The sequence below is a fragment of the Chelon labrosus genome (assembly GCF_963514085.1).
Source record: "Chelon labrosus genome assembly, chromosome: 1".
Lineage (NCBI taxonomy): Eukaryota > Metazoa > Chordata > Actinopteri > Mugiliformes > Mugilidae > Chelon > Chelon labrosus.
The window spans coordinates 8,675,771-8,693,373 of NC_140337.1; the positions used below are offsets into that span (position 1 = coordinate 8,675,771).

General features: G+C 40.9%; 2 protein-coding genes across 2 annotated transcripts; both read left to right on the forward strand.

Annotated features, from left to right (window-relative positions):
- The first annotated feature begins 211 nt into the window (after nt 1–211).
- Nucleotides 212–16,293, forward strand: LOC311491201 (uncharacterized protein). Its single transcript, XM_084549060.1, has 22 exons — nt 212–504; nt 1,701–1,922; nt 2,034–2,088; nt 2,497–2,640; nt 2,738–2,800; nt 2,883–3,059; nt 3,344–3,526; nt 3,622–4,233; nt 8,395–8,571; nt 8,658–8,782; nt 10,299–11,828; nt 11,917–12,153; nt 12,338–12,562; nt 12,643–12,697; nt 12,798–12,944; nt 13,435–13,497; nt 13,591–13,767; nt 13,849–14,031; nt 14,124–14,741; nt 15,075–15,205; nt 15,482–15,662; nt 15,987–16,293. The coding sequence occupies exons 1-22, from the start codon at nt 289–291 to the stop codon at nt 16,271–16,273; spliced, it is 5,808 nt and encodes a 1,935-aa protein (XP_084405186.1). The 5' UTR covers nt 212–288; the 3' UTR covers nt 16,274–16,293.
- On the forward strand, nt 4,705–6,725 carry LOC311490860 (protein mono-ADP-ribosyltransferase PARP15-like). Its single transcript, XM_084548600.1, has 3 exons — nt 4,705–4,922; nt 5,334–5,505; nt 5,774–6,725. Exons 1-3 carry the CDS (start codon nt 4,815–4,817, stop codon nt 6,058–6,060), a joined length of 567 nt encoding a protein of 188 aa, XP_084404726.1. The 5' UTR covers nt 4,705–4,814; the 3' UTR covers nt 6,061–6,725.
- Nucleotides 16,294–17,603: the final 1,310 nt, after the last annotated feature.

Sequence of the window (17,603 nt, forward strand, 5' to 3'; positions counted from 1 at the left end):
GGTGGAGAAGTCAAATCACGTCCTTATCAGGGAAAGGAAAGGCGTGAACTCCTCAAGATCACAATACTCCCACAGCCAAAGAGTTCTCAAGCCTTCACTCTCCAGATGGTTCAGCAAGACTCTTCAGAAAAACAACAAAATAAACCTGAAGATTGGGCTTGGAAGTTTAATGGATGAGCAGGTTAGACTACTTCTGTTCTCGTCATTACCAGTCTATGTGTGATTTATCAGAAGACCAGTTTTAATATACTTTAATAATTTCCACAGGTGGATGTGTTGGTGGTGCCCATGCTCAATAGGATTTTAACTTCCACTAAAATTGGGAAATGTCTACTGAGTAAAGCAGGAAATGCAATGAGTAGGAACTTTGAACTGATGGCAGCGAACTGTACTCTCGGCCACGGTAATGTTCTGCAGGTCGATGCGCCCCCGTCTCTCGGCTGCTCCAAGGTTTTCTTCATTGAGTGTCTACCATGGGATGGAATCGGAGGATGGAGTGTGCAGGTAAATTTAAATGTGAATATGTCGGAGAGAAAGAAAGCAAAGGGCAGGGCAAAGGAGGCAATGGAATAGCCTACAGCCTGCCTGTAGTTTAACATAACATTTCATAATGAGTTGTTTTATCTGTATCTTCCGAGGTTTAACTCAACAAATATCTTCAGATCCAGAAGACCCTTGTAAACGTTAACCTAATATTTGAGCTATTAAAGGAATACTCCGGAATTTTGGACATAGGGCCTCATTTACAACTGAGCCGGTGTGATATAGATCGGTGGAGACCGTTTTTAGCACATTTGATCCATTCCTTATATTTGCACAAATCACTGTTGCTAAACTGGTGTTGAGCTAGCGTGCGTCAACGGTAACATCCAGCCTGTCACTAAAAACAGCTATAACTGCTCCGCAGAACACCCGAGACAAATGTATTATAACGTCGGACTATCGATGTACATGTCAGTGTTGGAAGAATCATTTTAGAAATTAAACCAACCTTGCATGGCATTGGAATAGCTTACACTTTGTTCCCTGTTGTTGCTTAGGCTACGGCAGCGGCGGACTGATATTATCTCCGGGCTAGTGAGGCTACAGAGGAAGACAGTTCCGGTTTCGCTGACAATCACGTGAGATTATTTAGCTGCTGTCAATCCTCCTAGGCTAGTGGGAAGGAATCGGGATAACAGGAGACTATGGCCACTGCAAGCTATGCTGAGATTTCGGAGTTTGAGGACGATGAAGATGAGGTTGTTTTATCAAATCAGCCGTACCAGTTTGAGCCAGAGTTGGTTTTCGTTTTGACGCACTACTACTAACACGCAAAGTAAAATTCCGCTGCTGCTGAGAAACTAGTCCCTCAAAATGTTTTATCATTGAAAATGCAAGGTTGGTTTAATTTCTAAAATGATTCTACCAACACTGACATGTACATCGATAGTCCGACATTATAATACATTTGTCTCGGGTGTTCTGCGGAGCAGTTATAGCTGTTTTTAGTGACAGTCTGGATGTTACCGTTGACGCACGCTAGCTCAACACCAGTTTAGCAACAGTGATTTGTGCAAATATAAGGAATGGATCAAATGTGCTGAAAACGGTCTCCACCGACCTATATCACACCGGCTCAGTTGTAAATGAGGCCCTATGTCCAAAATTCCGGAGTATTCCTTTAAAGCCATGAAGCTTGTCTCACTTGTGTTTTACAGGCTCTTGGCAATGGATTCAAGAAGTGTTTGGACCTCTGTCTACAGCAAGGCTGGTCTTCTGTGGCCCTGCCAGTCATTGGACCTGACATGGCTTTAAAATACCCACTTGGAAATGCTTCCCAAGTGTTGGTCGACAGGATTTGCCAGATTGGGTCTTCAGCTTCCTCCGGGTCTCTCTCCACTATTCATATCGTTATTAAACCAGATCCTGGCGCTGAGGAGGTGAGACATCTAATACTTCCATCTAATAACTTAACAACAGATAATAGTTTGAACCATTCCTTTGTATGATGCATCTATGAGATAGCTGACTCCAGCCATTTTTATTTGCAGTGCTACCATGACGTCTATAGACGCCTCAACGTGAACATGAACCAAGGAGGCCAAGGTATACCAGAGAGTAACTCTTCTGAGCACAAAGCAGTGTATAAGTATGTATCTCCTTTACTTAAATATTGACATATTTGGCTAAATATTCCAACAAGAGAAACCAAGATTAATTCAGAAAGGTAGGAAAAACAGGGCTGATGGGATACAACAAGAAGTAACAAGCTACAAGACAACAGATTTCACAATTAAACAGGAAAATTTAGTTTAATAGATGGGCCAAGTTTACTTAAGAAAATGGTTTAGCTGTAGTTTACTTCATACTAAACTGGAAAGCATGTGTAATTAATTGGAAAAGGAGTGACTTAATTGAAGTGATGGGATCTGAAGCAACAGGACATTTAAAACTGTGACACTCAACACTTAGTTCCTTTCTATCAATAGTTGATGATATACATATTCCTCTTAGCTATCTTCAGGTCCCTTACCAGTGATCTCGATGACTTCACCGTGACAGTGAGAGGTGGGGTTAAGCTACAGGTGGTATTTGGCGACATCACTAATGAGACTACAGACGCTGTGGTGAACACGACTGATTTCACAAACTTTAAAGGTAGGCCTGAGGTGTTCATGAGTCCATCAGGTAGATAGAGGCGGGTGCCAAGTGATTAAATGTGTCTATATATTTAGCAATTACCTTTATTCTGCAGATGGCGTGTGCAAAGACATCTTATCCAAGGCTGGACCACAAGTGGAACAGATTCTGAAAATGGGTGAGAAAAAAGAAAAGTTACACACTCCCAAATGGCACACACTGATCAGCTTCTTACACCTGTGTCTTTTTTTTCGGTGTAGCTAAAGTGAATCAGGGAGCTGTTTTCAAAACCCCGCCTGGATCATTCCCGTGTAAAGCCATTTTACATGTGTGTGGAGAAAGGAATACAGGCATCATTGAACTGTTGGTGTACAACATCATTCAACGCTGTGAGACTTCTGGATACAAGTCTGTGGCCATCCCTGCCATCTGTGCTAGTAAATATTGCATATGACAATCTTGAAACATCATGCTATTTATTTATGCAATTTTGGTTGTTGGATCACAAAACCATTAAATTGGAGTAGAAAACAAGGAAATGAAATAACAGTTAAATGAGAATTGCCTTATCTTTCACAGAATGAAAAAAGTGGTTTTGAATGTGGGAATTTAGAGGGACTAGACTCTCTTGTCCAATGGATGTGTAACCCTAACCCCTAACCCTATCCACTGTTTTAGTTTTAGATTTGAATTGAAGTATTAAAGAATGTTATTTGTCCAGGTGTTGGTGGACTTGACCCTGGTCTTGTGGCACATGCCATCCTCCATGGGATTAAGACTTCCACGTCATCCAGGCCCCCGCTTTGTCTTACCAGCATTCGTCTTGTACTGATTAAGATCAATGTTTTTTTGGCTTTTAAAAGCCAAGCAATGCAGATGTTTGCACCTGCAGAAATCAACAAAGGTAACTTGTTGAATCCTAAAATCAAGGTTCTCCTTTGAGTTTTACTCTTTCTGTTTGTGTTTTCATTGTCTATGAATGTTTGACTCACTTTGCAGTGTCAGATCCTCAGTTACCACTTGAGAAACAACAGCCTTCAGTGTCTACTAAGACAGGCCTAAACATCCTCCTTACTAGTTCCACTAGTAAGCGGTCTGCCTTCCTGGTCCTGGGTCTTTGCAGAGAGAAAGTTGATGATGCCATGACAAAGCTGAAGGATCTGTATCAGTCTCAATGCTCCACAAAAACCTTCACAAAGGAGGACTTGGCAGACCTCACCCAGAGTGACATGGAGCAGCTGAGGCAGCTGGTGGAGACTCAGGGTTTGTATGTGCAGGTGGGCCAGCCTGGCCAGGGAGACTTGATGGTGAGTGGGTTAAAAGATGGGGTGATGTTGATGCTTCAGACCATAACTGCCCTTAGAAGAGAAGTGAGAGTCAGGAAGGAAGAGGAGGATTTGTACACTCGTGTGTCTTGGTGTATCCTGGGAAGTCATCACAGCTGGAAAAGACTTCCCAAAACAGCCAATCACAACTTGGAAAATGATAATGTAACAAAAGGCATAGTGGATGCTGAAGGAATCTCATGGAGTGTGGACCTACAGAAGATGGAGGCCAAAAGCCTACTGACTAGACAGACAGCAAAGCTGAAACGACTTGAGAATCAGACAGGTGAGACTTCTTGACAAGCTGGGGTGTTGTAAGTAAAATGTTCTTTTGTCAGGGCACTGCAAGTGAATTGAGTGACTTAATTGGAATTTAGCATGAGCTAAAGCCCCCTGATTCTCTTGCAGTAATGCTACAATGAATGGTAGCTTTAAACATTTTCTAAAACTAAGGAAGTAATTTACTTCAAGGTATCAAATAAACACAAAATACTGTTAATTAAAGACACCTCTACATGCACACACACTAAACACAGCACTCCATACTGGTATGACCCAATAATGGACCAGTTGATTGTTTAATTATTTAACCTGTTTGAAAGTAGGTTATTCAATTAGGTGATTACCTGGGTAACATATTTTCCCATTTCCATTTAAAATGTCTTTTGATAAAAACACAATTTCAAAACTAGACATATTGTTTAATAATACATGAAAATCAAATGTGTCTAGTAGAGTTCATACGTTGTGTGAAAGGTACCAAGTGTCTGAACTGTTTTCAACGATAAATAATGTGCAGTACATAAAGATCTACTGCAGCATCTGGTACTTTTTTCAGATTTCCTTGTTCCACTGTACTGGGACAATATGACTCCTGGTGAAAAGCTGAGAGTAGTTCCACTGCAGCCTTCCTCTCCAGACTACAGTGAAATATCCAAGGCCTTCAAACAAAGCGTCGCCAAGACTATAGTGAAGGTGGGTGGCTTTTACCACAAAACGGTATTGTTAAGCTAAGCAAACTGAAGACTGGCTTGATATCCACACAAAAAGTAATATGTGAGAGTTCTGTGAAAGAATATGTAAAGATTTCAAAGGCACCCTCCACCTTGTATTTGTGCCGTCCTATTTCTCAAATATCTGGCATCATTTTCATATGCAATGTAACGTATTCAGAATTGCACAGGTTTTAATTTATACTAGTGGAATCTAAGAGCAGGTATTCCTTGTATGTTTAAATTAATATTTTGGCCAATTCAAAAAAAAGAAGTGAGGACTAAGCAAACGGCATATGTAGTAGATACCGTTTGTTTGCTATTGTACAGTATATAGGATGTGTTCAGATTAGATTTGTTAATAACCATGTAGCATTTTGGTCTTTTTTGTTAGATTGAGCGCTTGCAGAATATCCGTCTGCGACAAATGTATGAAGTGCAGAAAAAGCACATGGACGTACATGGAAGAGGAGCAGGAGAAAAGCGTCTGTTCCACGGGACGAGCCAGGTCAACTGTGACTCCATCATAAATAATGGATTCAACAGGAGTTTTTCTGGGAAAAATGGTAAGAACCCTTTGTTCCAGTCAAGTTCAATCTATGAGATTCCTTGATTTTAATAAAGCTTTTTAGGAACTAGTACTCAAGCAATTGAGGTATTGACCTAAAAGACTGCAGTAACTGATTGAGAGGCTTGTTTTAGGACTTTCGGGAGACAATGTTATATGTGGTCATTACTATTGTGTTGCTCTCTACCATCAAGACAAGAAAAACTTGCAATTCGTTGAAAAGAGATATGCTAATCCTTCAACGTCCCATTTTCTTGTCTTCTAAGCAACTGCATATGGTCATGGAACCTACTTTGCTGTAAATGCCAGCTACTCAGCCAGTCCCACCTACGCCACGCCAGCTGCGGATGGAACTCAGATCATGTTTGTGGCCCAAGTTCTGACTGGCACCTACACCCAGGGCAGCAGCAACATGAGGGTGCCTCCACCTCGTAACGTCCTTCAGCCCCATGACCTTTATGACAGCGTGGTGGACCGAACAGATAACCCAAGCATTTATGTCATCTTCAGTGATATCCAAGCTTACCCTGACTATCTGATCACCTTCCGTTAGTTCTTTCCTGCTGTAGACGTCTTCTTATCTGACTCACATACATGAACATGCATTATGTCTTACTGAACGGCCAAACAGTCATTCACTGGGGAAAACACTGTTAGGAGAAGAGACAACTAATTCACCATTCAACGGCAGCACATTATAAATGATGTATATAAATAACTGAGAAGTGTCTGTCCATTATGTGACAACAAGAACAAGTTCCCAGATCAGTCTGTCTGCTGTCAAACAAGTGCTGACATACACTTCCAGCTGGCTGAGACAAATATAGCTGAGGGGAATCTGATCCACGTGGGCGGGGCAGCTTCAAATGTGCATGACTTGTAATAACTGGAGCATAGAGAAGTGGCAACATGCCCGGAAGCTTGAGGCTCACACCACTGTCGCGCATTCATGTGGACTAGTTAGATTAGACAGTAATCGTCACTAGTCAAATGGTAAAAATACTTCCAAATAGTGTTCATCATTCACTTTAATTAAGTTGGATTAGCCAATTTAGAGTAGAATCTGGTCTGCAGAGATAAAGTATTCTCTTAAAAAAGAAATTTTATTTTATATTTTATTATTGTTTAAGAGGATGGCCTTAATGCAGTTTCAGATGAACTGTAAAAATGAGTGGTTTGTCTGCAGTTGAAACTATGTAAGAATATGTTTGCACATTATGGAAAATCATCAAATTTTATAACTGAAGAAAATAAAAAAAGTATTTCAAATGAAAATGAAAGAGGATAATTTTCTTCAACAATAAAACTTGAAAACGTTGAGGTTGTTGTGGAGGTCATGGCTTTATGACCAATAAAAGCTTGAATAAAATGAGGTCAACGAGGAAAGGGTTGTCCAAGACAGTCAGTTATCACCACTGACTCATGTACGCACGCCTCTAGCCGACACATGGTCATTAAATTATGCAGTTGTCAGTCCTTTGCCTTTATGACTACTGGAAAATAAGTTATTAAACAGAGAGCCAAATAGCTACATGTAATGTCAAAGGAGTAGCTCACAGTGATGCACACACTGAGAATTATCAGCCAACTCTGTAGCTCTGCTACACTTTTCTAGCTGTTTTTATTTTATTGTTTTGGCAAATTTGTTCAACTACTTTCACAAAAAAAATCTTGGATACATCCATGTTGCCAGCACAGCACCAAACAGTGCATTTATTTTGTTTTTGTGAAGAATACCTGGAATATCAGGCAACTAGGAAGATAATTCATAAACTATATTTGCATTCTATCATAAATGGATCAGCACAGCCAGAATATGACCAGTCTTATGACGACCTTCCTAATATTGTGTAGGTCTCCCTTGTGCCTCCAAAACAGTTGTGACTCATCAGAGAATGGACATGGGCCTTCTGAGGGTGTCCTGTGGTGTCTGGTAACAGAATGTTGTTAGTGGGGGCCTTTGGGTCCTATGTGTTGAGGGGAGGGGCCTCTGTGGATCATCCCACAGATACTTGATCAGTTTGGGATCAGTGAATTTGGAGGCCATGTCAACACCTTGTGCTGTTCTTCATGTTTTTTGAGTTGTTCCTAAAGCATTTTTGTGGGGATGGCTGCTGCCAACGAGGAGTGTCAGTTTACCTAAACCTACAAAAGAGTTAGTCACACCTACAGTTTAGGTGACTGTATTAGCAAGGACTACATTTTGGCTGTGAGTTGAATGGTAAAGGACATCAGTGATTCTAAAACAATTATTTGGTCAGTGAGTGACTCCCAATGATCTTCTCGGGGGCTTTGATTGACCCTGTGGTTCCTCCACTGTTTTATCTCCAGAACTTTAACTGAAGCGAGGTGTGCTATTCACACAGACATACTGCTCTTCTGTTTTGTTCACAGTTCATGCTGAGGGGTGTATAACAAGCTTTGTTCTCGATCAAATCTATGAACACACCAAGCCAAGCACAATAAATAACACATGACATAAACTTAAGTCTGCAAATGTTACAGGACTGTTAATGTTTCTCTGTATTGGCACAGATTTTAGTCTCAGTAGGACATCTAGTGGCTTGAAGTAGGAAGATGTCAGTTATACAACAGGTGTTCATATGAGATAGTGCTTCTTTGGTTTAGACTAATCACACAGTCACAAACCTGTTTTTATCATAGTTTCACAAATTAGGCACTTTTCATTTTGCCTGCACACCTGGACAAACAAGGAAATGCCCTATGATATTGGGCGTGTCTATTTCTTCTTATGTAACCCTGAGAGGTTGGTACTTCTTGTAAGTGAAAGTGAAACTACTGGGCTTTGCAGCACACTGTTCACTCTGGAAGGTGGTAAACAAGCTTCATTTATACTAAGAGTTGTCCAAGTAGTGTAGAATTGTAGGTAAAATGGATGAGTACCCACATCCATTGTTTTTTGAAGCCAGAGATTTGACAGACAGAGAGAAGGAGAAGATCAGGAGACACTTCAACAAAAGAAGAGACTCTGGGGGAGGAGATTGTGGAATAATTCAACGGATTGAAGGCAACATCTATAAAGTGTGCTTCAAGGAAAAAGAAGGTAGGCCATGACAGAAAGTTGAAGTGAATAATTTGTCCAATACATTGGAATTTGAGCTGTTTTTGAAATGTGCTTTGTTGTCACAGATCAGGAAAGGGTTTTGCAGAGGAAGTTTCACAAAATCTGTCTTCCTGGTGAGGAACTACATTTGACGGTGAGCCGAACCAGTACATCACAGAACCCTGATCAGCCATCGACAAGCCAGGCACAGGTGAGGTTTGTTGCTGGTTAGACTGATTCCCGTAAATGTCAACATCAGAGCCTAAGGTTGTAGCAAGGCACGTAGCCAGACTAGTTTCAAGGTATTTCCGAGAACCCTTTCAAATGGCACTATGCCAAACCTTGTCAAATACACACCACAACGCAGTGAGAACCGTATACAGACATATTCATTACTCATTACTTACAGTTTTGACCGGATTACCAGAGAGGCAATATATTCCTTGGATACGTGGTGTATATATGTGTCAGAGATTGCACTAGACTTTATCGTAGTCTGTCATTTTGACTGACAGGGTCATAAAAATCCTATCATAATCTATATTTACCCGTCATTTAATTTTTTAAAATGATAATAACAACATATTCAATAGCATTTAATTTTCATTCATATTTAATTAATATTCAGTCCAAACAAGCTGAACAGAGAATCCACACCGTGGGTACACACATCAAGCAGATGTATGTAGGCAAACTTTTTCTTGGTGACAAAATCAACTTACTATGGCCCTAGTAAACAATTTAACTAAAAATTAGGGGTTGGACTCAATCTAATTAATTAGAGGCTTTGTAATTATTTATTCTCGATTAATCACATTTTAATCGGATAACAATATTTGCCCCAAAAAGCAATTTTTTTTAATTTAAAAGTATTTTAGTGGACGACTGAATCAAATAATAGACACAGACGTGAATATTGTAAACTCAGTCTCTTTTAATGTCTGGAAAAATGCATTTAATTGCATTTCAATTCAAAACAGTAGAAAAAGAAAGAAAATACCCCTGGCCAAAACTAAACAGACCTAAAGTTAAAGAGCCATTTTAAGTACTTTTTCAGAACAGTATTGACTTTAAATGGTTAAAAGTCTGTCTGCTCTTGTCTGTACTTGGACGGGGACTGCTAGCGCTAACAGCTCTTGGATGGCACCATAGGGTTGAAGTGCTTCGGTGGTACACAAACAAATTTTGTCCTAGCAACTTGCCATCATCCGATTCCTCCAATTTGGTAGCCGTTAGCCGAGCTCTGACGTGTGCATCAGCGTAATCGGTGTACCAGGAAATCGTGCACTGATAAAAGTTCCACAATGTTTGGAACGCAAACTGCAATTAGAGACAAGAGCCAATTAATAACGTCACTCACCACTAAGTGGTCAGGGGTGTGAATTGCAATCTGTCAAAATGACAGATGATCATCAGATATTTCCGGCAGCTTTAAAAGAATGGTCAATGACGGAAAATATTCAGTTAACGCAACCCCTGATATGGGTAAACGGTGACTTAAACAGTATTCTCAAAATAATCTTTTTGCCAACATCTGATAACCAAAGTCTTGCCGATGTTAAGGGCATAGTGCAAGATGTTGTGACAAAACAATAATTTATCAATTATTGTAAATTATTGTTTTGTACTGTACTGTAATGTTTCCAGTATACAGTCAACCGAATGCAGTGTTCTCATTAATATTACAGAAATCTGATGGATTTGTTTGATTTTGTTTTCTTCCTTAGGTATTCACAAAGGCAAACACAAAAAGTCTTGAGAAGAGACAGCGCTTGGACGTTTTTCTCATGTACTACCTGAGAGACAACCCTAAGGCATCCAAATTATTAGGAAAGCAACTCTCTTCAGTTGGCTGCACATTTGAGTTAGATTTTGACGAAGAGGAAGCAGTCGTAAGGGGGGATATTGAGAAGGGGCCTGGAGGAGCCTTTGGTGGTACTGCAGAGAAATGGGAGCAACAGGTGGATCTGGTCTTCGTCGATTTCACAGAGCGCTACGTCTGCCATCATGTGTTTGAGCCAAAACAAGTCAAAATGCTTCTGCAGGACCGCTCCTTAGCAGCCGATGATATTAAAGTATACACAGAGAGTGGCTATGCTGTGGTTGTGGGAGAGGCTCAGGTTGTAAAGGCAAGGACTGAACTTCTGGAAAAGAGCGTGCCGACCCGGAGGGAGCTGCCTGTTGTGGGGAAGCAGTTCAATCTGGTAGAAGAAGAGTTTAGTCGAGAAATGCGTGCACATTATCCAGAGGTTAAAATCACCAGGGGTAGCGGCATGATCACCTTGGAAGGCCCTGACAAGGAGGTGCAGTTGGGAGAAGCAAAACTTAATGAACTGATCAAGAGGATAAAAGAAAAGAGAGTTCAGCTTCCTACAGATTTAATAACCTTCTTAACATACAGTCGTGCCATCTCAAAGTACCAAGCACGCTTCCAGCAGAGCCTCAGGAATCCTGTTTCCCTAGAGGTGCAGTCAGACCTGCTTCTGTCTAGTCTGTCCTCTGATGCCTTGGATGAGGCTGAGGCAGCAGTGTTGAGAGATCTGAGTGTGGTGGCTGTGGATCTAAAGGGTGCTACAGCTGTGCCTCCAAATCTAGACAGAGTGAAAGAAATCCTCAACACAGCCAAAAACAAGGAGAACTCTGGTGAACAAAGAGTGGATGTCAGCTTTAGCCCAGGACCAAGTGGAACTGCAGTGACCAAGGTTCGACTGGTGGGCTACAGCACAAATGTGAACAAGCTCAGAGAGGTTCTTCACAATTACCAGATCAATCAGGTTGAGACTCAAGAAGTTCTGAACCTGTCACAACCTGAATTGGTTGACTGTTTTGATCGAATCTTACAACTGATAAGCATGAAGCAGTCCAAGGTGACGTTAAAAGCTTCACATTTTCCCAATCCTTGCGTGCTTGTGTCTGGTCCCCGTTGTGATGTTCAGGAGGCCAAGAAAGCTCTCACATCTGCTCTCGCCAATCTGATATCAGATACTTTGGTTCTAGATGGACCAGGGGCTCAGCGCTTCTTCCAAACAGATGGTAAAGACAGCAAGGAGCTGGTAGAGAGCTCTTTCCAGGTCCTTATCAGAGAAAAGAAAGGTGTTCACTCCCCAAATGTCAACCCTTGGCAACAAAGCAACAGCCTCCCCTGCAGGATCAAACCCAGACCTTCAATTGACAGAGGCCACTCCCTCAGTGTTGGGAGTAACACAGTCTACAAAACAAACCTAAATATCAAGCTTGGGAGTTTAGAAGATGAGCAGGTTAGACCCTTTCCATTCAGTTCTAATATCCTTAACTCAAATCCCACTCACAATGCACACATTTATGTTGTTTCAATTATTTCTACAGGTGAATGTTTTGGTGGTCCCAATGCTCAACAAGCAGCTGACTTCTACAAATATTGGTGCATGTCTGTTAAAGAAAGCAGGGAACACACTCAAGTCAAGGTTTGACTCTGTGGTAGCGAACTGTACCCTCGCCCCTGGTAACATTCTGCAGGTTGATGCTCCTTCATCTCTAGGGTGCTCCAAGATCTTCTTCATTGAGTGCTCGCCTTGGGATGGAGTCAGAGGAAAGAGTGTCCAGGTGAAGCTGAATACTTTTAAGAACTTATCATATCCTCATGTCTTCACTGTGCTTCCATATTTGATGGAGTGGAAAACGTCTTTTACTCTAAGTTTAGCTCTACAAACTCTATGACAGTTTTCTTTACACATAAGTTCAGAAAGAAATATCTACTGTAAGTTTATGTGTAACTCTTGTATTGTAGGCTCTTGGTAATGGGCTGAGGAGTTGTATGGACCTCTGCGTACAACAGCGCTTGAATTCAGTAGCCTTTCCAATTATCGGCCCTGGAATAGTGTTTAAGTACCCTCTGAGGGAAGCCATCCAAGTGCTGACCGAGAGCATTCGTCAGTTTGGAACGCCTACATCAACCGGGTCTCTCTCTGCCATCCACATCGTCATTAAACCTGGCTATCCTGACTCTGAGGAGGTGACTATAAAAAACAGTTGTTGTAACTGATGCATGCATCGGTTATTTTTCGTGTAATGCTGGCATTTTGTCATTTACAGTGCTACCATGATGTCTACAAATACCTCAGCTCAAACATGAACCAGGGAGGCCAAGGTAACTAGAAAACCACTCAGACTGCCTTCATTAACATCCTCACTCATCAAATTCAACATCAAGCTGATATCAGACCATATTGTGGTGCTCTTCCTCTTAGTAATCTTCGGGTCCCTCACCAGTGACCTCGATGAGATCACCATGGCAGTGGGCGGGGGCATTGAGCTACAGGTGGTGTTTGGTGACATAAGCAATGAGACTACAGACGCTGTGGTAAACACGACCGACTTCACAAATTTTCATTATGGTAGGTAGAGTTCCATGAAATGACTTTGATGATACCCCTGACTTTACCACCAGCTGTTAGTCAGCATAAATCTCAAAAAGCCACTGGATGAATTACATTTTCATTGTACCTAGAAGATGAACTCTAATAAATTTGTCAAAAACAAGAAAAAACAGGGATTGGAATAGCAAACTGGAGGTAAGATAACACTCAAAACTGCAAGTAAAAGCACATAAGGACTGATTGTGAAATGGGTGAGGCAAACTGTTTACTTATTCAGTTTGAGTTTCTGTTTACATTTCAGTTCATTGTGTACACTCTCATTTGCCTGTGGGCATTTGCATTAGTTATTTTTATGTTTTATATTGTATGGATCTTTTTATATTCTACTGCTAATATTTTGTATTGTTAGGCATTTGGGTGGACGGCAAAAGAAGAATTAGCAATGGGAAAGCACAGCTTGTGCTTAGTGTGGTTCTGCATTTATAAGCATAATATTTTATTTCCTCAGATGGGGTGTGCAAAGACATCTTAACTGTAGCTGGACCAGAGGTGGAGGATGAACTGAGAGCAGGTGAGGAAGGAGGATCAGACGGACATTGCCAAGCAATCCACACTTAACCGCATCTTGCTTATGTTTCCTGTTTTGTTGTGTGTGTATGTGTAGCAAAGGTGAACCGAGGAGACATTATTATATCCCAGCCTGGAAACTTCCCCTGTAAAGCCTTTTTCCATGTGTGCGGAGAAAAGGACGCAGGTTTAGTTGAGGAACTTGTGCGTAAGATCATTGACTATTGTGAAACATATGATTTCGAGTCCGTCGCAATCCCTGCCATTTGTGCTGGTAAGTACACAGTGAGACATTCTACATGTTTGTTATTAAAGTCAGTTTTACTTCTGATAGTAAACAATTCTGCTCATACAGGAGTTGGTGGGTTGGACCCTGGTATCGTGGCAGGCGCCATCCTCCGAGGAATCAAGGCAGGCACGTCGTCCGCTTCTCTTTGCAGCCTCACCACCATCCGCCTCGTCCTGATTAAGATCAATGTCTTCTTGGCTTTCAAAGAGGAAGCAATGCAGACGTTTGCCACTGCCACCATCAACAGAGGTGACAGGAATTTTCGCAAATTTCTTATATAGAAGTCTGAAGTCTCTTTAAAGAAATCTGATATTAAAGAACTGATTTGTTTTCCCTGTCAGTACCTCATTTCTCTCATCGTCATCAACAACAACAAGAACAGCCACCACAGTCTTTGAGAGATCATAGCTTTCTCCAGACCAGCTCCACAAGTCAGAACTCTGTCTTCACATTCCTGGGCCTTTTAAGGAAGGACGTTAACGATGCCATGGCAAAGCTGAAAAGTCTGTATCAGACACAGTGCTCCAGTCAAACTTTCAGAAAGGAGGACCTGGAATGCCTCTCCGACGATGACATGGAGGATCTGAACGAACTAGTGGAGAATGTTGGTCTGCATATGAACGTGGACCAGACTGGCAGCTTAACGGTGACCGGGTTAAAAGATGGCGTCAAGGAGGTGTTGCACAGGATCAATGTGTGTCAGCAGGGCGCCCTCAGGAAAGCGATGAGATTCAAAGAGGAGGAGGAAATGTACAACCGTGTGGCTTGGTGCCTCCTGGGACATAATGGCAACTGGGAAAGACTTCCCAAAACAACCAATCACAAGCTGGAAATAAAGGATATAGCAGGAGAAATAGTTGACGCACAGGGAACCTCGTTGACTGTGGATCTACAGAAGATGGAGGCCACAGGGCCGAGAGGACAGAGAATGATGCTGAAGCGACTTGAGAATCTGCAAGGTGAGGAGACGGTTCGCTCTCAAACCCCACTATTGAAAGAACCTAAAAGTAATTGTTGTTATGTTTTGATAACATCTTGTGGTAATCAATATGGTTAAAGTTATTATTGTAGCTCACACTAACCGTAATGAGTTCATTTTTAATCTCCAAACATCTGGAGCTTTTTATCACTCGATCATCAAGATGTAGATCAGTGGCCCACTTTTCATGGAAGTGAAGATATTGAGGTTATCACAAAATAAAGCTGTCCTTCCACATTTTTATGAGACACACTTTATCTACTGACTTATAACCAATTTATTGTTTATATTTTTTCTTTTTTCTTTTTTTCAGACTTTCCTCTGTACTGGGACAACATGGCTACTGGCGAAATCATGAAGAAGGTGCCACTGGTGCCTTCCTCTCCAGAATACAAGAGAGTGAAGGAGGGCTTCAAAAGAACTGTTGCCCGGACTGTAATGAAGGTGGGTGACTTTACATTCAGATTTTCTGTCAACTCACTGTACAACAGCACGGCCCATTTTCTCTTTTTAGATACATACAACTTACAGTATATATCTACTTGAGGAAAGCAGTGGATTCAGTACCTAAAATACTGTATATGCATGTAGTGTACTGTTCTGTGTAAAGGCATACGGTTCTTTTTCCTAATTAATGCTTTGAACTTAAAATAAGTAAAGATTGTTTTACCATTTAGCAGGAAGTCTGGCAGCTCACTGTTTTTTTTGGTCCTGATTTAGATTGAGCGTCTGCAGAACATTCATCTTCGTCGTGCCTACGAAGCCCAGAAGAAGCAAATTTCTGACAAGAACGCATCTGAGGGTGGAGCGCATGAAAAGATACTGTACCACGGGACGACCGAGGACAACTGTAACTCCATCATGAAAAACGGGTTCAACAGGAGTTTTGCTGGCCAAAACGGTAATGCTCTTCACACAACAAATTAATGCATCTTTCACTGCTTAGAAATCAGTACTTGCTATATTTATGACTGGCTATGGATTATTAGTGCCAGTACTGAAATCTAACTGTTTGTATTTCTGGGAATTTAGGTGAAACTTGGGGGAATAATTTGTGGTACATTAACAGGCTGATTCTAGCATTTTAGGATTTAGATTTTAATTAAATTGAACCTCACCATTTTTTGTCTTCTTGTTTCGCCTTGGTTTCTTATAATTATGATGATGAGTTGCCTCTTACATATAGTATTTCTTTTTTTTAATCTTATTTTCCTCATTCTCTCAGCCACTGCATGTGGTCATGGAACCTACTTTGCAGTAAACGCCAGCTACTCAGCCCATCCCACCTACTCCAAGCCAGCTGCTGATGGAACTCAGTTAATGTTTGTGGCACGAGTCTTGACGGGCATCTATACTCAGGGCCACAGCAGCATGAAGGTGCCACCATCTCGGGACAGCCAGCGGCCACATGACCGTTATGACAGCGTGGTGGACCGAACAGACAACCCCAGCATGTATGTTGTGTTCCACGATAGCCAAGCTTACCCTGACTACCTCATCATCTTCAAGTGACAGTGAGGGGAATGTCACATATTTTACACTGAGCAAGTTTACAGTGGAAAGTGTAGAAAGTACACAAAATCTAAACAATATAGTAAGAGGACCTCTGTTTCTTACATCTTCTTAGGTATATTAAGCACAGTGTAGTATTAAGTTTTAGAAACTAAATTAAATTTGAAACCACAACATGATGATATATCTGTGAATCAAGGCAAGATATTTCTTTTATGAATGAGGATGTTTCTGTTAATGCACTTTTTCTGAAGAATAACTCACATGCAGTTGTTAATCTTTTATTTGATCTACTTGTTGATCTGTTCTTGCACAAAGGTAAAGAAAAAATGAAAAGATTTGTGAAGACATAGGAAATTGGGGTGCTGACGCTCCTGCACTGCTTTTTCTGTAATAATTAACTTCAATGGCAATAAAAAATATAATTAGAATATTAACTGGGATAATTGTGGTGTAAGTGTAAAACTATGAGCAAAGGCTTGTCTTTGTTTTTTTCTGATTTTTCACATTTGAGGCTTATTTTCAGTGTGTATGGAGCAAATTAGATTTGTTTTAGCCAATCATGATGAAGTGCCCAAACGGGGACACATGGTGCCTTCAAATAGGATGTGTTTATAGTGTTACCTTACCCACCCACTAGTGTGCTAAATTGTTAGCTTCATTATCTTTTAAAAGCAGTTGTCTCAAAGCGGTCTTCTTACAACTTACAGCCATAGTTACGGCACTATAAGACAGTGAATGTCCAAATGTTGCAAGGATATTTCCAGAAAAACACAACCAAAGCAAAATATTTCCCACTTCAGCAGTAGACCCAGTCATGACAATATCACACTGCCTTCCCGGCTAGCGCTAGTAACATTAACCCAAGGCAGCACATGGAGCGGCTAACACTGCCAGCACCCTCCAAAGTATCCAAAAAACAAAGCTGAAACAAAGGCAACCAAACATATTTGGGCTCTAAAGCTAACTAAAAGTCAGCTAAAGCTAAAGCTAGCAAATTAATACAAAAAACATTATTATCATGCAGCATTTTGTAAGATTTCAGAAGATAGATTAGCTTTCGTACAGCATCCCAGCTCTCACTGCCTTCCTGTTTCCAAATACAAATGTCCCTAGTTTTTCTTTGGTGAATTAATTTTGGCTTAATCAATATTTTTAATATTATATATTGCTATGTGTTATGATACTGTATTATGTCAGGGAAGAAACTTTGATTCTTTTGGAATTGTTCTGACCCCTAGTGATCAAAATGTATTATTGCAGATTTAAAATAAAACCACTCTTGCGCTTATGAATCCTTTCTCTCTTGATCATGAAAAAAAAAAAATCA